The sequence below is a fragment of the Apteryx mantelli genome, chromosome 1 (genome assembly GCF_036417845.1).
Source record: "Apteryx mantelli isolate bAptMan1 chromosome 1, bAptMan1.hap1, whole genome shotgun sequence".
In the NCBI taxonomy this organism is placed as follows: domain Eukaryota; kingdom Metazoa; phylum Chordata; class Aves; order Apterygiformes; family Apterygidae; genus Apteryx; species Apteryx mantelli.
In genome coordinates, this window is record NC_089978.1 from 188629100 (window position 1) to 188656415 (window position 27316).

Genomic DNA, 27316 nt, shown 5'->3' on the forward strand with positions numbered 1-27316 from the left:
CAGGCTGCATGCTGGGATAAGTAAGTATAGCATACAAGCTGCTTGAGCAGAAGGCATATTGGGGTTCATCATTTATGAAATCCTCATGGGTTGTTGGACTTTTTAATGAAGGAGGAAACAAAAAAGGGGAGCAAGAGGAAGGTGGTGAAGCGAATAGTAAGGAGTGGGCTGTCCAGAGCAATAGCTGTAGGAAGAAGTGCTATGATATTGTCTTTGTCCCCCTGCCTGTTTGAATGTCTGCTGCAGCTCGCTGGTTTTCACATCTTGCCTGGCTTGCTCCCTCTGGGATTTTTGTTCAGTTGATGGTGTTTGTGCATGTGCTGGAGGTGGTGGTGTTTGTTTGCTTTTTTCCAGTGCCACAGTTCTGAAGTGAGAAGAAGTGAAACTTTGGTCCTGGTGTCCTGAGAAGTCAGATTCCCAGTTTTGGGGGTCAGATTCCCAGTTTTGGGGAGGCTTCCAAGTTTGAGGCATAGGACTTAAAGAATACTTTCAGCCAGCAATGCCTTAGTGGCATTAAAGGCCTGACTTGAATTTACAGAAGTAAGAAAATGTTACATTTATTTACAGATCCTGGATAAAATTTTAAAAAGCGAATAGCACTTGAGCCTCATCTGCAGTGTATAACATTTTAATAGATCCTAATGTGCAGTGAATTGGGATTCATCGCATTCTGAAAGTCAGGCTTTTAGAGTTACTCAAGTCTGGCATTTCAACTTATGACAAGTCACTTCCAAAGTTTGCAGGCTACTTGAAACTTTTGCCCTCAGTGGAAGCAAAAACAAAACAACCCCCTTCCTCCCTCTCATAGAAAAACAAAACAAAACACCCAACAACCTAGGACAAACCCCGAAACCCATGCTGTAGTCAACCATGCCCAAATTGTGGTTTGCAGGCAGCAGAGATCTGGATCGCTTGCTGGGCTGCGTCCTTGATGGGCACTACAGCTGTCCTGAAGTTGTGCCATCAGGTCGTTGCGTAATCCAGGTCTCCAGCTGTGTAAATGAAGATAGATACTGGAGCTGACGTGGCCAGGTTGTCACAGGACCTAGCTGCATGCCCAGCCTAACCCTGGGGAGCCGCAGTCATTTCTCATCCAGGAATTATTCCCAGAGTGCTCCTCATTTTCTTGGTATGTCTTCTGGCTACCTGCCCTATGAAGAGTTGGGTATGTTGCATATTGGGTCAAGAAATTTGGCCTGTTCTGCCATAGTTCAAGTGTAGGTGCCAATCAAAGATACAGAGTTCTCAGTTTCCTGTTTAGGCTGGTTTAGCTAAAACTTGTAACAGTAAATATCCGACCGTACTTTCTATTCTCAGAGGCTGAATCTCTGAAATAAAAACACTTCTGAGTTACTGCGTGCACCCGTATTTAATTAATATTTTCTGTAGTTTCCATTTCAGCAGAATGAGACAGGACCCAGCTGCTAAAAATAATGAAATGATTTTGCTGAGGTTGCTGAAACATCTTGTTTTATAACTTGCATCTGAAGAATACATTTCTTCAGCTTTGTTACATGAAGTCACTACCCAACTGCACAGACTGGGCTTAAAAACAGGACTGTTTCAGAGCCTTGGCCTTCTCAAAGGTGGTAATTTTGTATGTCAGTTGTGGATTTCAGAGGCAGGAGCAGTGTTCTTTGAGCTACCCTTGGTTTTAAGGTAATGCATATCACTAGTCTGTTTAGTGATACCCCATCTACTTTCTATTATTCCATTTAAAAGCTCTCTCACTGTAGGAAAATCAGATAGTAAAAATATAGGCAAACTCACGGGAAGAATCTTATGCCATCAGCCATTGTCTTCTTTAAATGTAGTAGCTAATTCTACTTCAAAAGAATAATGTTATGTCACTGATAATTTTTCAATACCTTGGTGCAGAACTCTGATACTGAACTTTGAAATAAATACTTTGTCTTGCATACTTATCACTGAACTACAATTATGTAATATGAAACAAGCCTCTGTACATATAATTTTTGGTGTCTTGAGAAGAAGTTAGCAGGAAGTGATTGTATGAGTTGTTTCCTTACAAAGCCATTCCAGTATATCAGTCATCTGATTCATAATATTTCTGCTCTTCTTGTAGTTGCAAAATTTGTAAATGCTTCAAAATAAGCAGTGATTTTTGTGATTTGAACAAGCACTAGTAGGGTGTGGGCTAAAATCACCATGTTAATTTGCATGGTTGACTTAATGCAGTTTTCCTGTTGCCATGGGTGAAATGGGTGAAAGCCATTAAGGTTTACCTCCTGAGCAAATGTGGCCAAGTAGTGCCTAGGATCAGTGATTCAAATCCTGAACTGTGCCCCCGTGAACCATCTAATCATCTAATCCAATATCTTGGTTGTGTCCCCAAGTCTTTTCAGTACTTGGAGAGAACTTCCATTCAGTTTTTTCTTCTTTTGACTTGCCTCAAGTTCAGATAAATACTTTGAAGATAGTCATTCTGTGAATTTGAACCTCCATGCTGCTTACTTGCCATGCATTGTTTTGTTGGGTTAATCTAGTTTTCTGATGTACTCGTTAGGGCATAGTATATGTTAACTACTATCTTAATTATATCTATTCCTAACTGGTGATTAATATGCTAAGATTTTTTGGCATATATGTGCAGAAATATCCTCGGTAATACAGGGTTGACTGAGTGTTCCAGCCAGATGGGCCTAGTTTGTACTATGTCAAATCTGAAATTCCTAGAAGGTCTTCCAAAAATCTTGTTTGGCTGATTTGGAGCAGAGGGTGCAAAGCAACTTCTGATTCCTTTTTTTTTTCTTCACTCCTATGATATACTTTACATAAAATCATGAAGTCAGGAGCTACAGTCCTCACAGCTTCCATGCCAGTCAGAAGCTTTGTTCATATGATGCTTCTGGTGGAACAGATGAGACAAGGAAGGTACAATATGGCCTTGATTTCTGTGCATTTTCAGCTCCCTGAGACTGAGCAGAGAGTCGTTTTTCTGTACGTCATGGGTTGAAGCTCTGTAGGTATTACTGAAAAGCTGGTACTAAGTCAAGTAGAGTTCTGCTGATGATTGGTTTATTTTCCTTACTTGTGATCTTCAGTAGTTAGCCAAAGGTGTTTTATTAAAAGCATAGAGTAATTTAGAATTAATGACTATTTTGTCCTTATTTTTTGCCATATTTCTCATCTGTTTTGGTTTCTTGACAAACCTGATAAAAGTGTTTTGCTAACCAACCTCCCTTCTCATGCTTTCATCTCACCAAAACTAGCTCTTGTATTCAACTGATACAAACTGATAAAGTTCTCACATGTCTGGCCTTTTGTCTTTGCATCTGATCCAGTTTCTCTTATTTGTCTCTATCAAGAAACAATAATAACAAGCTGTAATGAGTCATTCTAAAATGTCCATTTGGACTAATGCAGAAACAACATTTCACAGTTGATTGTTAAGATCATTCTGGTATCTCTGACCAACCCTAAGAAAAACACGGACAGTGAGGCATGCTGTTGTAGTGCTCACTCTTTAATATAGTTCTGTAAGTCAGACCTTGGGTGAGCAGGAGTCCTATAAGCTAGAATCTAACTGAAGGAACTAAAACATGCAGTATGTTCTTAGCTTTTTTTGTAAATCATTTTCCTTCCCTACAACTAATTAGTATTCTAGGTGAATAGCTGTCCAGTCCAACATGTGTAAAAATAAAACAAGTTGCTACTAATGTTTGTACTTTTACAAAGTAGGAAACATACCAGGGTTTAACAAAAGACAAGCTAGGGTTGGATTTCAAGGGAGGCTTTACCACATAAGGATCTCAAGTGTGGTACATTTTTCTAAGCTAATTAAAAAGTGCTCATGAAAAATATCTTGAATTTGCCTGACTCTAAAGTCACTGCAAAGCATTTAGTATATTATGTTGTAAGGAACACTGAGCACTGAAGAGGCAAATGCTGCAATCTCTTCTTTTTTAGTTGGGCACCAGTTGCTCATATGAACTTAGGCAGATAGACTAGAGCAAACACTGGCAGAAGCTAAGTAGAGGCAAAGGCTTTAACTCTCTCCTGGCTGTACTTCTGTTTTAACTGGCATCTCCCTTAGCGCTGAAGTCTAGCAGGGGCAAGGGACAGGACAGCTTGTGAAATGCGTGATGCAGCAGCAGCTTTACCTCCAAGGGTTGCAGGTGGCATGGGGCGTGTCCCTTACACAGTCCAAAACATACATGCTCAAACAGACAAGTGAAGGTTGAAGGAAAGGTTGAAGAAGTCATCCCAACACAAGATGAAAGCTGATGAATGATTACTTTTTGCAGGAGGAACATCCCAGATTTGTTGGGGATTCTAATCAGTTGGGAAGTCAGTAAAGTTGAACCCTCTGTAGAGTTTGGTTAGTAATACGGCAGGAGGTAGGTTACAAAAGCAGGTTGTCTAGGCTACCGTTCTATCTCTGTCCCCTATGACTTGTCTGAGATTTCTCAATTGATTTGTATAAAGGGTGTAAACTGGCTGTTTTCTTCCCTCAGCCCAAATGAGTGCAGAAGAGCCTTTTCAGAGAGCAAAGAACATAAGACTCTTGGACAGGGTTTCTGCTGAGACTCTCCTCCAAGAACCTCCAGATGAGTTTTTTCTCAAGGAAAAAAAAGGAGGGTTTGAGGGATTTCATTCATAAGATGGCTTAAAACTCTTTGGCATTTGATGGTTGTAGTCTAAGAGTAACTTTAGGTTCAAAAAGAATTGTCACTTAGAAGAGAAAAAATACTGCATATTCCACAATACTGATAAAATACAGCCAACTGTAAATGTTGGTTGAACTGGTGTTATAACTGATAATTCCATCACGCTTCAGCTAACTACCAGCAAGTAAAGCAGAGCCTTCATACTTGCTGGGAAGTTAAAAACAAAATAAAAGAAAGAAAACATGATTGCCAGTCTCAGAAATTGTAGCAGGGTAGAGTTCAGCTAACACCTGGAGAATGAGGCTTTCCTACAAGGAATGCTCTATTTTAACAATTTTCCAAGTGCTAATTAAGGCTGCAGAAATATAGATATATGCAGCCAGTAGATGCATTACAAACGTGGCACATATAATATGGATATACTATATACAGGTGAAATTATGAAATTCAATGTGCTGGTGTAAAAAGTAGTTTCCTGTATCTCCCTCTCTCCAAATATTTCCTCTGAACATATACAATAATATAAAGTTAATTATACATGCGGGTGCTGTATTCAGTCATGGTTTCAAATATGCATAAAATTAAATATCCTCAGAGTCCCATAGAATTGGGCAGGAGACTTTTATATTTTTACAGGAAATAATACTTGTGCTCTACATTGAGAGTTCTGCTTTAAAAAAAGGCAAGACAAATTAGTATCAGTGAGTATCCTTGTGACTTGTACAATATGTCTGTGCTGCTGAACAAAGCAGGCAAGGAAGTAAGGGCAGGAGGTGCAGCTCTCATCTGTACAGCTGAACTCTGCTCCTCTCTCCTCTCCCCAAAACACATTTGTCTTGTCCATAGTTCTTATTCCCTGGTCTGTTGCTTTTCCCCAAAACATGCCTGTGCAATGTCACATATAATACTTATGGGGTTAGTACCATTACTAAAAATTCTTCCCCCAGACCTCTTTTTAGGCAAAACAAAAAAGGAAAAATGGCTGATACAAGCACTTTCTCCCTATTTTACAGATGTGGAAATCAAGACACACAGCCAAGTTGAGTAGATGACAAGGTTTGCATAAGAATAAGTCAGTGGCAAAAGTCCAGATAAGGTATAGGTCCTCCCATTTCTGCTCCTCTTGCTTCTGTTCAAAAAAGTCAACATCCAAGGGAGGATACAGTGGGTTTTATATGATATTACTCCAAAAGAAAAGCTCAGCCAATTCATAAAACCTGAGAAAATATGTTTCCTTTGACTTTTAGAGAGGGCATTTTCTAAAATTGCTAGCTTATTAAATTGCAGAAAAAGTTTTAAAGTTTCTATGCTGTAAACAGATGAGATCTGCAACAAGACAAGGGAAAAGCCAGGGTCCTGTGAATGAGATGCTTTTTGCCTGGCTGCAGCATCTGGAGGCTAATCCCAGTTATCACCTGTGTGAGATATTCTGAGATATTCTGAGATATGAGATATGAGCCCAAAATGAGCAGAGAGATGATGGCTGGTGACTTCAGAAGTTTGGAAAGTTTTACTTTGCTTCACATTTTTTACTTCTATTTATTCATAAAACTCTGACAGCAATTAAGCAAAAATGCCCATATGGAATTTGGTGAACTTTCTGGATTTAGGCATGAACCTTGCTGCATCATCCTTTCTGTTTTGTAGATTTTTATTTTTTTGTTTTCCTTGTTTTTCCTTGCCTTTCTTGTATATTATTTCTTTTTTCCCTCAGAGTATTTGTCAGTTTAAATAACAAAAGACATTTTTTCTCTGCTGAAGAGCCAAATACTAACACTTACCTTTGTGTCTACTTTAGCTTGTTGCAACACTACATTCCTATCTGTAGCAGCTTTTAAAAAATGCTAAAGGAGAATGCTAAAAGAGAAGTTTGAGGAGACAGGATTTTTTGTTTTTTTAGTACAAAAATCAGAATACATCTTTGGAGGATTTTAATGCATCCACAGCTTAGCTATTATTTTACTGAGGGAAAGAACCTCCTTTACTAAACATGCAAACTAAAATTTCAGTTAGGTTCTTAAAATACTGTAAGCTATAAATAGAATGTGAATAGTGCAGCTGGACAGTATTATAATAAAATTTCCTTCTGTTATATAAGAAAGTGAGGATGACCTTCATAACTCACTGTAAGCTCTCCTTTTTATGAATTATGACCCATTCAACTATTAGTGGAATTAAAATCTATAACACCACCAATCATCGCACTGTATCCCTGTGGAGCCCTTTCTCTTGCTGTCAACATGAGGGAGTCTGCAATCTCTGCAGATATATGCCAATGATATGTTTATAGCTCAAGCAAAGAAATAATGTGTTTACTCCATTTCTGTGGTTCAGTGATTTTGTACGACCTTTACATGATTTTACGCTTGAAGAACAGCAACATAGATTGGTGGTCACTGGCATATGGCCTGAGAGTCATGGTAATAGGTCACCAGTAAGAAAATGTAGGTAAGACTGTTTTAACATTATGCATGCACACACATAGTATGTGTGATACCCTGACCAGCAGCGGAAGACCAAGCTTAAATCAGGATGTCAAATTAAATCCGAGACAAAACCTTGTTTGAATTGTTGTGTAGGGTGTTTGTTTGTTTCTTTGTTTGTTTTCCTTTAATGTCCTCTGAACTTGAATCTTTGGAAGTTTTGTTTAATTCATACCAGAACTGAACTTGAACTAAGTTTTTGCAAAGCTGAACCCAAACTAAATTAAGAATATGCTGGCTGAATCCCTGATTCAAATATGTAGAAATTGTTCTTGCACCTCACATTTATCAATGACTTGATTCCTCACCTGACAAAATTCAAGGTCTTCCTTCATTGCACTGTGCAAGTAAAGCCTTCCTTCCCACTCTTCACGAAAGAAAGCACCTGGCAAAACTGATTTTTCTTTTCAAACAAATTAATCTAGCCATTTTCTTTAGAACTCAGCTGTTGCTATCCAGTTACTGAAAACATTTTTAGTGAGTAGCACTAGTGCATTAGTCTTATTTCTAATATGTGCAAATGGAGCTACATAACTTCCAGAAACTAGTATGTAACTAAAATGAATTTGTCTGTGTATTTCAAGTTATGCAAGTGGTTTTGGTATCTTGAGGAAGATAATTATTTTTGTTTCTCAAGATAGGGCTAACAAGGAAACATAAGCATGTCCTATTTTTAAGATAAGTTGCTATACTGAGAATTATGGCCAAACTGAAAGCAAACCCGCATCTTAGTCAACATCTGAAAACAGAAACCCAGTATTGTGTCAATTTATCTAACTCTCTAATGGGGATTGGCATACCAGTTTCACAGGATCTCATGGAAAAATATATTCCTTACATTTTTTTTTAACTATTCAAGCATGTACCTAGTTCATCATGGCTAATTAGGTGTTCTGAATTATCATCCTCAATTGTTACAAATGTCATATCCTTTAATGGTATTGGCTGCATAATGAGAAGCTGTCAGTTATCTGTGGGGTCTGTGATTGATCAATTTTTGACAACAAAGAATTGTTAACAGGGCTGCATGGTGAAGCAGTCAGTGGAGAATTCCCTTTCATAATGTTTCTATCTAATTCTGGAGCGCCGCCACTGCCACACATGAAATAACAACATGATTGAATTTCCTTTTGCTGGCATTTAGCAGGACCTATGGGGGTGTGCAGAAATCAATGGGGGATCAGGAGTCTGGAAAATTACATACTTGAAGAATTAATGAACTATAATTCCATATTACATCCTCAATCACATTTTGCTTCCTTTTCATTAATGGGACTAAATTAGTTTTCCATGGACAGGGTACTCAAAAAAATGCAATCATGCTCTTGCTAGGATAAAAAAATAAGACCTGTTTTAACAATAGGTTTATTTTTTCATGCAACATGACAGTTGGAAACTTATAGCGAAGAACATATCTGCAGCATTGACTCAACCTGTTGAAGTAGTTTTAAAAATTACTTTTATAGCCCTTGCTCTAGGGTTCCTGTCCTTTGAGCCAGATTATGGTTTTAGGCTGACTTGGCCAGAATTTCTACAGAATTTCTACTAGGTATAGATATAGGAGCAGCAACTCCAAAGGCATGCAAGTTGCTTTTCTTCCTGCACTGGTCTGATCCATTTTCCAGGGGAGCAGAAAAAGGAAAGGCCGTGATCTTCACTGCTCTCTGAAGACTTTATCTGAGATAGCCAATGTTTCTCATGCTATATGAGAAAATCCTTTTACTCATGAAATTATGGTATGCTAGGATAAAAGAACGGGTGACTCTTCTCTTTCCCCGCAGGCCAGCTGTAGTCTGGTCCTTCATAATTTAAACTTACAATTGAATGAAATGTTGGAATACAAATACAGGGAAACTCAAGAATATTCCATAGTTCAATGGGAACTTTGTGAGAGCCCATAAAGTGAAAAGCGTGTTACAGTAGTCAGGGTCTGTTATCATATCTTTAAAGAGTTACTGGAAGCTGAACAAATTCTAAAGAAAATTGGGTTCTAGAACTTTTATTAACCAAGGAAGAAAGTTCCTTTGGGAATCATCAGCAACAGCAGCGTTATAAGAAAGGAGCTGATCAGTCTTTACAAAACAGATTTAAAATGCATTCTAAACAGCTTTGGTTTTCTTATATAACTGATATCTCCCTGGACTGTTTCAGCAGTCTCAGCTTCTGTATTCTTGTTTTTTATCCTTCTGTATGATGTTTATATGCCTGCAATACATAGGCATGTAGTGAAAAGGAAATCCCAAAGGCTGATATTTTGTTTTAACAGCAAGATAGTCCTAGTATTTTGAACCAGTTTCAGGCTGTTATATTTCTCCAGTGGGACCTGATTTTTGCATAAGATCTCAAATCAAAGGTCTGATTGAACAGCAAGGTCTCTCAAGTATTATCTTATTAGAAATCTGCTGTCACAAGAAAACCAACCAAAACACTTTTCTCTTTTTAAATGTAAAGAGATGAGACTCTAGAATTTGCAGTAGAAATAATGAACCCTTTTTACAGCTACTCCAGAAAATTGAGTTATGGCAGCAGGTACATTAGGCAGTGTAGTGAACTTTGATTTTGTCCTACTGAATAAGGCTGAAGCCTTTTCCCTATCGTGTACGTTCTTATTAAAATCCTATAACCCGGACATCCCCTTAATCCTACCAGGCATTCTGTTACATGAGCACAAGTCTGAAAAGTTGGGATGTAGTCTTTTATACCCAGGCTGGACATAGCATCCTTGAAAGTAAATTGACATATGCAAAAACTTATTACAGTCTGAGTGTTCCAAGTGCACCAGTGAAAAAGCATTGAAGGCTCATCATTATAAACAGCTTCATAGTTAGTATGTCCCCAACCACTTACTTCTTCAGTGATCTGTTTTGAGGTGATACTTCTTTCAGCATATGCACTTTGTTTATACTGGGCTGAGATATGGGTGACTCTGGAGATTAGCCTTAGACTGGGAAGGCTGTTGCCTTTGAAATGAGATTTCAAACTTAGCCTAATTCAGTAGTGACTGAAAGTTATGGAATTTGCTGGCTGCCCGTTAGTCTTTAAAAATCTATCTGGTGATGATAACCCAATTAGCACTGGGGCAGATTACTGCAACTGGAAGTCTCTGTTACTTGGCAGTCTTAGCTGAGTGCTATATACTCTACTGTCCCAGAAAAACTTCCAGAATGGAAATAACTAAATTCTAAATATTCACGACTTTGAATCAGTGGATGTTTCCTTCTTGAATGGAAAGGGCTTTTGGGGCTTTGGTTTGGAATTAGATAAAGGGGTTTATGAAAGAAAGGATTTTAGAACTAAATTGTGCTCTCTGTCTCTGTAATGTTGTGCTTGATGGTGACATACAGGCTTTTCTGAGAGCAGGATTTGGAGATTAATACTTCAATCTTGAAGTGAGAGTAATGTAAAATGATATAACTCCCCCTCCTCTTCCCCAACACCATGGTTCTTTGTTGAGTGCAGCTTGGCCACATTAGAGAGCTTGGGCCTATTGCTGGATGAAAGAGCACAGCTATCTTTCAAATTGGCAATTTTATAGCACTTTCGGTCTTCAAAAGCTCTTATTATACAGAAATTCTCTAATAGTATTCATCAGACTGCTGGCTTTTTTCATACTGAACCAGTGGATAATTTGCTAATGATCTTACTTGAATCTTCGGGGAGCAGAGTTTTCTCAGTCTCCCCAAGAGCAAGGAATATAATAGCTATAACTGTTGCCACAGTTCAGGAAGTGAGTGATTCAGAGGTGCCAAGAAGGTGATTTGGAAGAGCAAGTCTTTTTTTCATCTCAAGCGGAGCTATTTGTATACCATCCTTATTTTCAAAAAGCCAGGCATTGTGACTATTTTATTAGGGTGGGGCTTCAATTAGCAAAAATTTGAGGTTTTTTTCCAGTTGAAAAATGGGTAACCTAATATGGAAATAACCAGGTTGGCTGATTTTAGTTCAGGAAAAACACACAGAAGAAAAACAGAATATTTTAAAAGCAAACTGCATGCAGCATAATTGTGTAATAATAAATTATGCTGTTTTATGGCAATAGGGTATGTATGCTATTGCTATGAGTGCATTCACAAATTCTGTGGCATAGACAGAGCCCTCATGTTCCTGATATTTTGTAGTGCTCACCAGTATCACACTTGCATGTTCTCCAGACACATTGTTTCAAGAACAGAAATCATAAATCTTCTGCCATGCAAATTGCTCAGAGTGGAAATGCAGTTGAACAGGAGGTGCTGAAGTGCTGTGCTGCGCTGTTGTGTAGCTGCTCTCCAGTTTGGGGGTGAAGGTTACTTCCAGGGATTGTCTCAGTATTACTTTTTGTTCCAAAGCTGGCTAGTCACACCAGTGGGGTGGGAGATTTGGTATGTGCAATTGTGCTGTTTATGCTACCATGTGCTAATGACCATGATAGTCAATGAGAGTTCTGCCATAAATTTCAATGGGACCAGGATTAAACCTGTAGACCACATGCTTTGAACCTTCACACAGCTGAGACTCTATTCTACCTCCCAGATGAGATGCTTTTTTTTTTTTCTCCTTTGCCACAGCTTCTTATAGCTAGTAGAAGAAAAGAACTTGCATACTCAGAATAAGATGTCCATTTTGTGTATTTGCTTGCAAATATTATCACCTGCTATTGAAAAAGGGACATCACTTCTTTACTTGTACCTAGAAACTTTGTTTAATTTCTTTCGAAAGTGAAAATATAATGCCTTTTCAGTAACCTCCTTCTGTAGAGTAGTATTTCATTTTTTGTGCCTCTCTAGCACAGCATCAAACAGGACTTCATTAGTGCTGTTAATGTTCCATATAGTCCACTGATATACCATAGCCACTGGCCAAGCAAAACTTCAATCAGTTTTTCTTCTCCTGTCAGCTCACACCTCTGACTGAGCAGCTGCAAGATGATTCATCGGAGAACGTTTCACCATAGGAAAGAGGAAAATTATTTCTGACTGCTTTGCCTGTGCTAATAAAATCCTTTCAGCTGTAGATCCTTTCACAGTACTTCCTGAGCCATACTATGCCCATTTGAAAATAGAAATCCTTTTATCCAAATGTCAAGAAAACTTTCCATGAAATCAGTACTTTAGCTCTGCAAAACACGTTTCTGCTGCATTTTCTTGTTTAACAGAGTCACGACAGTTATTTTGTCCCATTACAGTGCAAGTCTCCACAAGAGTTAGCGATCAACATTATTTGGAAGATTTAGAATAAAATTTTGTACATAACATTTATTTTCTGAAACCTACCAGCACATGCTGTAAAATCTTTTGCATAAAAAGTTAGTGGCGAGAAGAAATTTTTTGGATTTCTTGTTTGCTACAAAATCATTTAAAGAATAATGGACTATTCAACACCAATGCAGCAGTGATTCCAATGGAGTGGTTTGCAGACAAACAATCTGTCAAGAATATGACATTTCTTAAAGACCAACAGTATGCTGCCATCAGCACTTTATGGTAGACACTCTTACATAACTCCACCCAACAGCTTTGCATGCAGCTATAATGAAGCTAAAGGAATGTATTTCTTTGTTTATTGGCATCTGATGAAGCATTTCATCCCAAGTAATATTTCTTGTGATACAGGTTTGTCAGATAGTTTGCAAATAAATACAGAAGAGCTACTTTGTTTGTCAGTTTACCAATACTGACATGACATTCAAGGTTTGTTTTCCTGAATAATCAGTGAGTTCATCAGGATGCATTCAGCCTGTGCTTGCAGCACCCTGCTCATAATTATAAAGCTTACAGATTCACAAATAAATTGTTCTGAAGAGAGGAACACAGGCTTTCTTTAATTCATATCTGTTACTTTGACCTAAATAAGACTTTTTCCTTCACTTTGTCACTAATAAAAAATTCCACTTTCCAAGAGGAGAAATATGGGCTATCCAGTGTCTTGATACATGTTACTAGGTAGCGCTTATGAAGGTCTGAACAACAGTTCTCTGCTTTTTCAGCCTCAAACTACATGCTTCATTGATTCTGTGGGGCTTGTAGATTTGGCCAACCCCAGCAAATTATCCTCTGTTGAGCAGATGATCTCAAGCCTTTAGCATAGTAACTTAGATCATGCCCCACCAAGCAAGCTATCTTTTTGCATATTCCCCAATGGTATGCTAAGTTCTAGATTGTAGACCTTTCTTCTTTCCCTTTCCCTTTCCTTTCTTTTTTTTTTTTTTTTAACAATCTATGGGTATATAAGTGAAAGCCAGTAGATAAGGCATAGACTGCAAACCAACCTTTTCTCACTCCAGCAACATAATTTTCATTGATCTTCCTCTGATCTCTCAAACGCTTCTGTAGTCCCCCGGGCTCCTGCCTGCTCACAAGAAAAAGGCTGGAGTTTATACTGAGTTAGAGACACACACACTGAACAGCTGCAGGTTGTAAAGGTTTGGCATTTCTTAGTCCTGCATCAGGAGTTGTTATATGATTATCCTGGAATTTACTGTGGAGTTGAAAATTCTGTGTTTTAAACCACTCTATACCTATTAATTAATTCCTGATACACGAAGAGGCAAAAATATATCTATTTGGTGCAGTATTCTAACAACAGTACTGTTAACTTTCATCATGATAAATACTGATAATGTACACCAGGAGCACTGAGCCAAAGAGACTGTTGATAGAAAATTGGACTGAGACCTAGTAATGAAAATTTCTCATGAATTTTCCTCAATTAACTATAAGGCTTTTAAAACCCAATACCATGATGAGATGACTGGTCATTCTAAGATGACTGTGCTAGTCTTGTAATACAGAAGTGTAGTATCAGAGACCAATTGGCTTGTAAATAAAATACCCCAAAACAGATTACCTCCCACCCCTCAGGGTGTATAAGAAAAACAGAACTTGAAAACAAATGCAGATGACTGAGGAATTACCTTACAGTGTATGCAGGTGTCCCCCAAATACTTAATAACCTTCTTTCCCACAAACATGAAGTGAAGCATTTTGGATGGGTGAAAAAGCCTCGTTTTCTTTTAAAAGTTTATTTTGGAACAAATTTCATAGGACACTTGAGTGAGAGTATCTGTATCTGTGCACTAACTACTATGCTCTATCTACACACTCATATTCTCAGAAGAGAAAATTGTGCCCTTATTGCGGTTCACAATTGATTTTTGCAGCCAGTGTACATTTCTCCTATGAAAATAACAGATAACGTAAATGGGAGCCAACAGGCACTACGAGCAGAATTTCGATGTATTTATATATATAATTTCAATGGTCATGTCACGTCTCTTCATTGTACCTGCATCCCAGAGGATACTAGATCAATGGCTGGTGTACTTTTAACAGTTTGAGTCTTAAATTGTTATTTTAATATTCAATTCTAAAGATTCCTGGTTGAGTCCTTACTTGGCCAGAAGGGGCTTATGAGGGCATGAGGGTTTATTCAATATTCAAACTCAGAGAGTTTTTTAGAGCTTTTTATTTCTGAAGGAAATCTTTAGGATGTAAGCATCCATGTTTGGAATCCTCACTACTCTTTTTGATAGTGAGAGGGGAGTCTGACTCTTGGCATAGCTGGCTGCAGTGGCGCTGGTATAAGTCAACAGGAACGCCACAAGACAGGGAAATTCCACTAACCTAAAATCGATGTCGCCAAGAGCACAAACAAGTACTGGAATAAAGATTTATTGTTTTGATATGCCCCCAGAAACAGTCTTGGTTTATCAGGCAGCCTGCATTCATCAAAGGGTTAACCTCTGGAAACACAGCCTAGCTCCTTTTTCATACTGTGGGCAGATAAGAGATAACACACAGATATACAGATAATGGATTATAGGTTACACAGATAACAGATAATCTATCATATATTGTGACAAAATGAGTTGCTAATATGTAAACAATAAATAGGCTTAGCAGAACTGTCATTGTTAGCTAACACAGTTAGCCAAGACCTTCTATGGAAAAGATTCAAAAATTTACCACAAATAACTCTGGAAATTCAAGTGTTAGTAATTAAAATACTTCTGTGAAAGTCAGGAATAGTACAGACATGCTTCTTCCATTGGGTGAATATAGTACTTTCCTCTAAGTGAATTTTCTTTTTCTTTTTCTTTTCTTTTTTTGATCTTACTAAACAGACATTGATGAATGCTCAGATGGCTTTGTTCAATGTGACAGCCGTGCTAACTGCATTAATCTGCCTGGTTGGTACCACTGTGAGTGCAGAGATGGCTACCATGACAATGGGATGTTTTCACCAAGCGGAGAATCCTGTGAAGGTCAGTATCTAAAAAAGATGGTGTAGTGTTATGGCTTGCATTACAGTAACATCTACCATTTCTAACTGGTAGTGGGCACTGTATCGATGAAAGTTAAACTTTGACCTAAATAAATCATAGTCTAAATAAGCATGGTAAACAAGAAACAAAAGTATTCCTAATTTATAGGTGGAGCATTGACCCACTGGAAGATTCAATGACTTGCTAAAGATAATACGTAAAGTCAGGAGTAGTGCTTAAAACAGAATCTCTCTGGCACTACGTCTGCTTCTGTGCATGGCCCTTGTATAAGGAATTGGGAAAAGGAGATCATAATCACTGATCAGTCTCCTCCCATCCTCTTTGCACAGCTAAAGTCCTAAAATAGAAAAGCCAAGGAACTTTTTTCCCCTCTTTCTCCCCAAAAGGGGAGCAAAGGTGGTTTAATTTTCTCTGAAGGCTGGCTTTTCTCTGCTAGAGAGCTGCAAAGGTAAGCTTAGATACAAGATCAAATTACTGCATGATAGGAGGTAATCATTTGATCTTCAGTTTGTGCTGAAGGCTAAACTAATGCAGGTGACCTCACATGTACCATTGGCTGATAGCATGCACTGTAATCTGTCACTCTGCAGTAAACTGGTCATATGTCAGATTCTTTACATGTGGAAATGGGCCTCAATCCAGACCTCCGTTCCTCCACTTTATTTCTTGTGTACTGAAATAGGCTGTGTTGCACATCTTTCCCATTGCAAAGAATGATTATGCAGCTCTCACACCCCTCCCCCCCCAGGTTATTACCACAGTGCTTTTCCTGTGCGTAGACCAATCACTTTTAGAAAGTTGCAGTTTGAAGAATAACCTTACAAGCTGGGAAGCTCCGTGGCCTGGGGACAGGGATGCAGGGGATGGGAGACTAACAGGGACAAGGAGATGGGAAAATTTTCTTTGTTTTGTGAATGACATAAGAGGGAACAACAGCTTTGTAAGTATAAAGTTATTTTCAGATGCAGATCTCTCAGTACGAAATTCTTCTGCTTTTAAGGTTTTACATGCTGCTACTCTAAAGAAGGAGAACAAGCCTGTCTGTTTTGTCATGGACTACTTAAGGCAAAATTAGTAGTCTTTCTTCTTTCTTTTGCTGAATACTTAAATGTTCAGTGCTCACACAGTGTAAACCTCCCCACTTTGTTTAAATTCACGTTGGTGGGCAGTACCAATCCCAAAGGGAAGGCATTGAATTAATTTTGGTAAGGCAGACACACGGACTTTTCTCTACTGATAGCAGGAATGACCTTTGCAGGATCCCCATCACCAATGCTTTATTTCAACACATTTTCACCACAGCTGAAAGCCTGTATTCCCAGGAGGAACCAGCAATTTGAATCAGCAACTGCTTTCATAAATCCAGCTTTCTTTGTCAAGAACAAACTAAATGTCGCTGTTAGCTGGCCAGGTGTTAGAGCAGGAAGGTGCAAAGACTTCTGAAGAAGTTGTGATTCCCCTGATTGTAAGGTCACCCTTCTGATACTCTCTAGGCACAAGTAATACTGTAGCCAGGTTTTTGTGGAAATACTTCTCAATACCTACCCCAAGATTTATCTTCAACTTCAAGATCCCATTTGTCTTGTGGGTTTAAGATAGTGATTTGGCACGTGCCATCTTAAGAGATACATGGTTCCTCACGTCTGTTGCTAAGATGTGTGCAAACAAGCAAAAATCAAGCAACAGTTTCTAAGCAAATGAAAAGCCAAGGAAAAAGATTGTTATATGTATGCAGAAGTGGCAATTAATAATATATCTTGGCCTTTTCCACAAGGCGTCAGCAGCTCTTTAAAAAATATACACAGAGGCTAACAAGTGATTAGAATTAGTTCACAGATATCAGGAAACTATCTTCAAGTTGTTGCTGACTCTAGTCACTAACGATGGAACACTTTCAGTCTGATCGATTGCAGCTCTAAATTTTGGAATATGTAACAGCTTGAGATAGGAAGGAAGGTTAGATATTTTATTGGCATCTTACTATATCACTTTTTATTGGATTGAAGCCTGTGACATTGTGTCTCGAGCAGAAAATAAAATCTGAAAAAAGGTATGAAGAGACAGTCTCAAATCTATTGCAGCTGAACTTTCAGTGGCAGAGCACAGTGGTGCAAAAGCAATCGTTTTCTCCACTGGCTGGTCTTTCCACTGTTAGAGATTCCCCTACTGGGTTTAAAGACAATTTGGCCATTTCTTATGTCACTTCTTCAGTATCCCCTAGGTTAGAGGTGATTAGATTGAAATGTTGGTGGGTGGCCTTTCAGACAGTCACATAACAGGGTAGCAGCTTCCAGGCTATACTAATCCCAAATCTCAGTTTTCCAGGTTGAATTGGATGAGCTTCCTCTTGCAGCCAGGACTAGTGTGTGCTAAGGCATTTCTGGCTTGTGCAAGCCCTACAACTTGCAGAGTTGTAGAAGGAATAATGCAGAATTGCACAGAAGAGAAACTGGTCCTACCTTGATTTCTTTCTTGGTGGAACAAGGAAGTAAGGCCTCATGGGGCTTGCCCATTTTTCTTTCTAAGAAGACTGGTTCAGTACAGTGTTTATATAGAGTGCATAATTAGCTTATTGCCTTTGGCTTCTCTTCTTTTATAAGCTTGTATTGCTTTGAAGAAAGTTCCCTCTTTCTCTGAAGAAATGCTTTAAAAGCCAAGGAAGTCTGTATTCAAATGTTTTCTTTCTTGATTGCTCTATTGGGTCTGCCTCAAATCTGGGTCTGTCAGTGTCCCTGAGACATATGCCTGTAGTAGTACAGAGAGCACTTCCAAGATCAGTGTCAGTCACCTCCTTGTCTCCTTCAGCAAAGTCTCCATTTTTAAAAGATGCAGATGGAAACACCCCTATTAAGATCACAGAGGCACAGAAGCATTTCTTTAAAAAACTTCTTTTAACAGAAGACCAAAACTGCCCCCTATGCCTTTTGCAGGAAATGGTACCATTAGGACCTCTTGCTAGAAATTCCTAGCTAGAGGTAGACTCCTTGGTAGCATCAGACTTTGTCAGTGCTTGATAATGATATAAGTTGCTGAATTGCCTGCTTTACACATATATTGACCTTGGTTACTGCTGCTGCTTTGGCACAACTGAGAATATTGAGTATTTAGACTAATGCTGTACTTGAATGTAGAAATTTATAATCTTATTTCACTTGGTACCTACAAATGATCGAAGACCTAGAAATTCCTTTGCTATTAGTTTTGCTTCACATTATACTCCTGGGCAGACCTGTAGTCTCAATAACAATGACCGGGAGAAATGATGTGAAAGGCAGCTGCAGGGCTTGAACGCCTTACCCCAGTGCTTGCTGCTTCTCCCTTGGAAACAGAATTATGTTATGCATCATCTTATTTCCAGAAAAGTGGTGAAAGATCTGCTGCTTTGTCTCTGTGAAATGCATGGGTTTGGGGAGTCTCAAATTTTATAGAGATGTAAATATAGCAGTCAGCATGGTATATTACCTTCCTCTTCAGCCCCCTACAGCTTTTCTTTACACAGTCATATTGGTGCTCTAAAGCTTGTCTCTCACCTACTATTTCATAAAAGAGAGCTAAGCTGAGATAATAGATTTTGCAACCTTAAGCCTCATTGTATTCAAAAACTGGAACCTCTGAGGGCAAATCCTACAATAAGAACATTTAGGCCCAGTTACCATTTGCTCTTCAGTTCTGTGTAAGATCCTGATTCCTTTGAATCTGTCCCCTGCAATGTCTAAAAAGCTTCTAAGATCAGGTGAAGAGAGGCTGTATTAGTTCATACCAGAAATAGTGCAGGATGTACCTCATCAGTTGCTGGACATTTTGCACACTTCTGTGTCAGAAGAATAGCTCACCTAATTAATGAAGTCCCTTTGGACTTACCAGAAGTATCTGACAGATACCAGCTGTTGTTGATATATAAGGTGGGAGCAAAATATCTTCACTCTCAGCAGGTATCAGATTCTTTAGATGAGACAGCTGCAAGTGAAAGGATTGGAAAGCATCAATCCAGAATGCCCAAGCTAATTCAAAAAGAAGATCCCAGACAGAGGGGGTAGGGCTCTCCTTGAACAATTTTTTCCACAACCCGGAATAATGAGCGATGGAGGCTAATTACAGATGCCAGCATGCTCCCCAGTCTTATTGAATGAACAAAGTCCAAAATGGCCACTTCAGCATTCACATCTCTGGATCTAGAAGGCAGAGGAATTGCTTACCATCAGGATGTCTGATTTTTATATCAAGGTACATCCAATGCACTAGCATGTTCATGAGATTTCCCTTGCTTCAAAACTACTGTCAATTCATAGTTCTACACTTAGATCGTCCTACAGTCCATCCTTCCCAAACAAAGCTATAGGTATTAAAGCTTCATTATTAGGTGTGGGAACACAACTTAAACATCACCACACAGAAGGTAAATAACTTCTATGGAGACAAATTAGTATTTAAATATTCTGGAATGTAGGCAGTGTGCAAAATTGACAGAGTTTCTCATCTTTTATAAAAGGACTCACAGGGACAGAGTACCCAACCACTACATTTTATATGATGGCAATTTGAACATACTTACTGTATCAGGAAACAACACTTCTGTGAAACTGGTGTTACCAGCATCCAAAGTCCATCTCGGCTCTTCATCTTCCACATCTGCTGCGCTCTGACAGGTGACTTTTATGAAGTCACAAATATATTATTCACAATTCACTTGCTATTTGAAGAATGATTACGTCAGTCAATAGATTGCTTTGGGGTAGACAAGAACAGAAACCAAACTTTCTGTCTGGAAGAACTTGGGATCCCTGACAAATACATGCCTTACTGTTTTGCCTTAAGCAAAAAATACTCTGGGTATCCTCATAGTTGCCACCTTGCTGAGGTAACGCTACTCTCCAGAGCTGAGGTATCTGAGTAGTTTCAGGACAAAGGAAGCATCCGCCATCCCAGCCCATCTTCCAACAGCCTATTTCTCCTTAATAGAGATGCACAGCCCTCTGACTGTTACCAGAACAATTCTGTTAGGAAACCTTGTCATGGGGAGATGCTTTCTGGCTTTATGTGAACATCATGAGTGTAAGTCTGGATGGCTTATAAGAGGAGGAAAAGTAGAAACTTACAGTCAGTTATATCAGAACGCATCTCTTAGCTCTTTGTCACCACCTATCAAGGTGTGCAGTTTTTTCTTATTGTGCTTTGTCCACATTCCTTGCAAATTTATTGAGAGTTTTCTTATCTGTAGTTGTCAATATTGTATTTGTTTTTTGTGTCCGAGAGAGTATTGAACTGACCTTTTTTCAGAGCTATCTACAGTAGCGCCAAGATCTCTTTCCAGAATAGATCTAAAAGATTGATTTGGTTTTTGAATGGGTATTGCCCCATGTGCCTTGTATTTGAATCTCATCTGCCGTTTTATTGCCTACTCAGTCAATATCACAAAATATTTCTATATCTTCACAGATAATTTTTGTCTTTAGTACTTTATTATCAACAGCCTTTTTTATCTCACCGTTCATCCATTCCTCCAGATCACTTTTAAGCATATTGAACAGCACATGTTCTAACACAGACTTTTGTGGAACTCCCCTGGGACAGCTGTCCATTGTCACAGCTTGACCATTTATTGCTGCTTTTTATTACTTACGAATTAACCAGTTATTAATCTGTGAGCTGACCTCCCCTTTTATTCCATGGCAGATTCGTTTCTTTAAGAACATGTACTATGCAAGGGAGCTCATCAAAAGTTTTTGAATAAAAAAGTACATTATATCATCTGGATCCCCTTTTTAAAGTATTTCTTAATTAGTGGTGTGCTTTTACTCTGAATCTATAATACAGTGTCTTTAAACAATCTTCTTTCTATCTGAAAACATTTTATGCTTTTGGCTGCTAGTCTAATTCATTTTTAAAAGCATCATTTTAACATAATTCCCCTTTTGAAACTAAGCACTATGATAGTGAATTTTTACAGCCTTTTTAATACCTTTAGGAATGTTGAACTTGCATGCATTGTGGTCATTACTGGTCACCAGCAGAGAGTAGTTGTTCGGTAGTGACAGTCTGTATCAGAGCCTGCACACTGCTCCGGGCCAAGCCAAATGTTGCTTTCTCCCTTTGGGGTTCTTTGACTATCTGCTCCAAGAAACAGTCATTAAATCTGTTAAATATAGTCTTAGGTCACATCCTGGTGTAGCACTAATCCAGTCTGCATGGGGCAATTGAAAATTCCAGTTTTTATGGAGTTATCTGCCCTTGCAGACTTTCAAATCTTACAAAGGGAGTTTAGGCATTCCAGTTGCTGTCACCGTTTTGTATACCTCTAGTCTTGTATTTTTCCTGTTGAGGCATTAAATTACTTGTGATAAAATTAACTCCTACCTTTCTTTAACATATAGCATTACTTTTGCACCCATGGGTCTCTTTTGTCATTGCAATACAGTTGTTCCCTGGGATGAGAGTGTTAAAAGGAAAATCCTTAAAAATGTGCCAGATAAAAGCTGTTGCAATTTTTAGTATGGATTAGATAAATAAGAATTGGTCCTTAATTTAGCACTAGGTAACTAGTGACATTTTGGTTGTTTTTCTGAGACAAATCTTCAAGTCTTTTGAGACTCAATGTTCTAACGTCAAAACACTTGAGCTGTTTGATTCCTAGGCAATGTGTTGTAAATAGCCTGAAGTGAATTGATATGTTTTTTAAAAAATGATATGGAAGGGATAATAATAAACCTCTGTGACTCGGTATGCTGGAAATATGCAACCTGTAATCCTCCCCCATCCTCTATTATATTCAGCAATAGATGCAGGGGCCAGTGTACACTGTCCATATAGGCACGGAGTTTGGAGAGCTGGTTATAGCTGTAAACAAAATGTCAGTAGTATAATTCATCATCTCATGGAAATCCAAAGGAAAAGAGCTGAGCGAAGTTTTGCTTGGGATGGATGACTTGTGCATAAGTTCTTTGCAGATAATGATGGCAGTTTGTTGTGGATGAATGATGCCGATGAGAATTTCATGCCTGTAAGTTTGTGTTTCTCTTGCTGCGTGATGAACACATTGCTGTTTCTGATTAGCTTAGAATCAAAGGCTGAATAGCTTCTGCTTTGACCTGGGATATATAAATTACCCTATCCAGAAAATTCATTTTCATCAGTCAAACAACTAAAAAACTAAAGTTGGGATTTTTCAGAAGTGCTTAGATAAGCAGGGAGTCAATGATAAAACCTTGATTATTTTCAGTAACAGTGCACTAACCATTACTGAATGCTCTTGAAAAACATACCCCAGAAACATTTCCCCTTGAGCAAGTTATGAAATGCACTTGTACATAAGCATCAAACGCAGACTTAGTGTTTATAGGGTCATTGCTTGTTGTTTAAAGGAAACTGTTCTTATTTACAGGACAGCTGAATTTTGTCCAAGTATCTCATATAATATGGTTGGTTTGAGTTGAGTGGCCAGTTTGTTGAGAAGTGATATTACTCATTTGTGACACTAGCTATGTGAAAGGTTTGTGAGAAAGAGTGTTTTAAACAAATGAACACAAGCATCTAAAAGCTGTATATTAAAAATGGCTTGAATAATAAAAAGAATCCTGCTGATAATCATTATATTTAAATGTGGGGGGAGGAATTGATGGTCTCTTCATTGTGTAACTTAAAACCAAGTAGATTGTCAAATTGCTAGTTTATATTACTTTCAGTGTAGAGTTAGAGAAAACAGAAAAAGGGGAGAGTAGCTCTTCCATCCCTCTGCTCTGCCCAGACCAGCATCGCTCAGTCATTCCTGTTAGATGTTTGTCTAAACATCTTTAAGGCTGGAGATTCCTCAGCAGCCCCCGGCCATCTATTCCACTAATTGTTTTTCCTTACAATAAGGAAGGGTTTTCCTGTGTAATGTGCCCCTGATGTTTCAGCTGTTTGGGCCCGTGTGAACAGCCACACTGAATTAGGTTCATGATCCCAGTTGTCCTCTGCCCTCTTACAACAATGACCAACTCCAGATGCTTCAGAGGATAATGAGGTAGGAGATGTGGAGATATGAGAGGATCTGCCCATTTTGGATTATCTCATTGGTAGACAAGGTCACTGTATACCCTAGTGCAAGAAGTGTAATCTTTGTTCCAAAATCTGTTAGCTTTACAAGTCTGGATATTCTTGCTAGCTTTATACATTTTTGGATATGTGATTTTTTTTCTTCTCTCTAAACAACGTCTTGTAGTAATGAGTGTCATAGATTGTTTATGCATTGTATGAAAAAATTATTTCCTTTTGTCAGACTTGAATTTGTTGTCTTTCACTTTTGTTTGCTATCCCCTTTCTTGTGTGTTAGGGAATATGGAGAACAAAAGCTCTCACCATGTCTCTTCTGGAGTATTCTTTTTTTATTTTTTGGTTATGTCCCTTCCTGCTAATGTTCTTTTAGAGATGAACAATACATTTCTATCCAGATCTTCTCAAATGATATTTTACTCATTCTTCCCAGAAGCCTTGGTAATTTTGCAATACTTTTTTTAAGATGGATCCACCATTATTGCACACAGTATTTGAACTAAACTCACGATGCTGATTATTTATATATGAAATTCTAATAATTTCCATGCTGTTTTTCATCCCAATACATACTCATGTTAGCAACTTGTTTACTTTTTTTGACTTCAGCCACATGGAATTGAAATAATTGAGTTATTTTGCTTTAAACTTGAATTGAAGGAGGTTTCATTTCCATTGTTGAAACCAAAACTGAATGTTGTATTAAGTTTTTATGCTGATTGTGAAAGATACGTGCATGATTCTACTACTTATTTTGTCTCGTATCAATCTGTTGGATAGTTAAATATCACAGTGCTACTTTTTAATGAACTCCAATTAAAGAGCTTGGGCCAGACTGTCATGAAATTGAATTTATAATTGAACTCAGTGGAGCTATTGCTATTTACACTTGCCACAGATCTAGCCTCTACTTACTCTTCTAGTGTTTTCCATATTTTATTTATATCACATATAGTTGTTTACCTCATGCCATTTCAAAGCTAACTTTTTTCCAGCTAACTTTTCTCCAGATGGACATCTGAAAAACCTAAATGAAGGCTAGTCAAGTATAAGGCAGAGTATACTGCTAGTTTGTCATTGCAAAATAATTATATGTAGACTGATGAAGTAGGTCTTTAAAGGTACTCTTGAATTCTTTGAGATATGATTGTTTCAAAGTCATTTACTTTTTTTCACTGGAGACATTAATTTTGTTCTTTATTTTCTATGCTACAGACAAAGGCTATCTATACAGCTAAGAAGTTAACATGAAAGGTGATGTCTGGCCTGTAAGCTCATATAAGTAAGAACTGCATCATTTATTAGGGTGTACAAACTAGAATATTTTAACTATCTATAGCCTTACTCATTTTTTATAGTACTGTTTTTTCAGCTTTCTTGTTTAATTGAACATCTCTCATGAATGTAGGTTATCACAAACTTAATGGGCTTCATAAGCTAAGTATTATTTTTCCTCTTGTGTTGTGATTTTCACATTCTATCTGGCTTGCCAAGTAGCATTCTGTAGAAAAATATATACGAAAACTCAAAATATAATGTTTTTCTTTTTAAAGTTGATGTGAGTTGAAAAATGTTTTTATGAACTTAGAAGTTATTTCTCCCTGTGCTGAAGAAGTGCAGATTAATTTTCAGCTCAAGTCCTTAATGGCCAAGAGTCATCTATAGTGGCTGCAGCAAGAACATTTTTGTTAATTGAATGTGATCTAAAAGCATTGCATGGCATGTTTTTGCAGACATTGATGAATGTGAAACTGGAAGGCATAGCTGCGCCAATGACACCGTTTGCTTTAACTTGGATGGTGGGTATGATTGTCGATGTCCCCATGGCAAGAACTGCACAGGAGACTGTATCCATGAAGACAAAATCAAGCACAATGGTCAGATTTGGGTGCTGGAGAATGACAGGTGCTCTGTCTGCTCATGCCAGGTCAGTAGAGATGAAAACTAGCTTTTTCTGCAAGGTGATGGTAGGGGTGAAGGGAAGACCATCATGATTCCAGTGAAATTCCTGTTTTAGCTGCCCTTTCTGCTGTGCTGGTAGCGCTACATAAAAGCGTTATTTTATAGGGTGTTTAGGGGAGAGCCTTCTCTCTCCAGCCTGCACAGATACGACTGCCTTGGAAAGTTTATTGTACAGTACTGGGAGAAGGATGTAGTACTATTTTGTTAGCAGAGATGCCAACCTATCTTTTCTTGGTGGGAGTAAAGACACTGTCACTCAAAGATACTGTCTGTCTAGACACATATTGGCGTTGGTGACTGAACCCATTATCTCTAGCAGATGGCTATAAATATAGATGGATTCTATATCTGAAGAGTAATTCAGCTTAACTTTCTCAAATATCTGCTGTGGGATGCTGATCCCAAGCTGAATGTAGAGGAAGTTCATGCAGAATGAAGGGCCATTTTACAATGCTGACAAAGTACTGAGCATTTCAGAGACTCAAGTTTCATTAGCATGAATTTAATTTCAGACTACACATTGTCTTCCTTATGTAAATAATTACACAAGTGAGGACTAATCTGGAAGTTTAAAACAAGACTCAGCTAGCACCCATATGAGAACAGTGCAGAGTTATTGCAATCCATTCAAATTTGACCCTTGAGAGAAGCATCCTTGGGTCTTCTCACCTTAGGCGAGAGCTGTCTGAAGACTGGTTGTACGAAGGATTTACAGAAGACACCGAGAATGTGCAGTGATCTATTAGTCTGCAGGTGAACTTACAGTACTTACTCAGTGTGTACTGTGGTTTCTGCCTCTGTTTAAATTGTACTTTGAAGAAGTTATATAGTGGAAAATTTCTTGATCTGCCAGTGGCTTAGAATTATGCCAACAAATCAAGTTTTTGTACAACTGCTGTTGGAGTTATGCAAATTTCTGCCGTTGCTCTATCTGTCTTGCGACAACAGAGTGGATATGTGATGTGCCGGCGAATGGTCTGCGACTGTGAGAATCCCACCGTTGACCTATTTTGCTGCCCTGAATGTGACCCACGGCTCAGCAGTCAGTGCTTGCATCAAAGTGGAGAGCTTTCCTACAACAGCGGCGACACCTGGATACAGAACTGTCAGCAGTGTCGCTGCTTGGTAAGTCTTCTGATTACAGCAGACTAGACAGAAAAAAAAAGGATGCGAGATATTTTGATGTGTGCGTTTTGGTGCATTAGCATCCATTTAGTTCCCTCTGGAGTATGTGTATAATCAAAATCTGTTTTTCATGGATATTTGTCAGTATTATCAAGTTCTAGTCAAAAATGCATTTGGACACGATAGACATAGTCGAAATTACTTAATCATGAAGATTGTTTTAGCAGAGTGAAGGTCATTTGGATGTGGAATGTACGCAACAGCACATGAATTCAGAGACCAGTGAAGCTTTACAAGGAAATTCTAAATATATATGAAATTATTATCACAGCTGATAATTTCTAAGGTTTTGATAGACTAAAATCTATTCATTCAGACATTTCCAGTAACAGAAAAATTAGTAAGACTTGATGTATTTTTCAAAATAATGAAATTAGGTTTGGAAAAAAGATATTTTAAAAGCTTGTGATCTTTCTCCTAGGCATGTATTTCAGAGTCTGGGCAAAATCTCTTCTGCATATTGCAGCTCAGGAAGTTACCATGACAGAAACAATCCCAAGATAAAAACAAATAGTTTTTACCTCAAGTTAATCTTCAAAGGTAAAGCCTAGTCCATCTAGCAGCTTTCCCTTGTCTGAACATCATGAGTAACAGCCAGAAACCAATTCCTGTAGACAAATTTAACTTTCAGTGTTACCACTGCTAAAATCTGATGAAATAGATTCTCAGGTGCTTCATTAAATGTTTTCAAAACAAAACAAAAGACAACCTACAGCTTGGGACCTCAATAGATGTCTCTTCTTTATTCAGGATGCTACTTCTGT

General features: G+C 38.2%; 1 protein-coding gene across 1 annotated transcript in view; it reads left to right on the top strand.

Moving 5' to 3' along the window:
• The window catches only part of NELL2 (neural EGFL like 2), a 151297-nt gene that overhangs the window by 118448 nt on the left and 5533 nt on the right, over positions 1 to 27316 (top strand). Inside the window, exons 16-18 of the mRNA XM_067314413.1 lie at positions 15216 to 15356; positions 25139 to 25332; positions 26316 to 26492. Of these exons, the coding sequence (XP_067170514.1) occupies positions 15216 to 15356; positions 25139 to 25332; positions 26316 to 26492 (512 nt within the window). The remainder of the gene's footprint in view (positions 1 to 15215; positions 15357 to 25138; positions 25333 to 26315; positions 26493 to 27316) is intronic.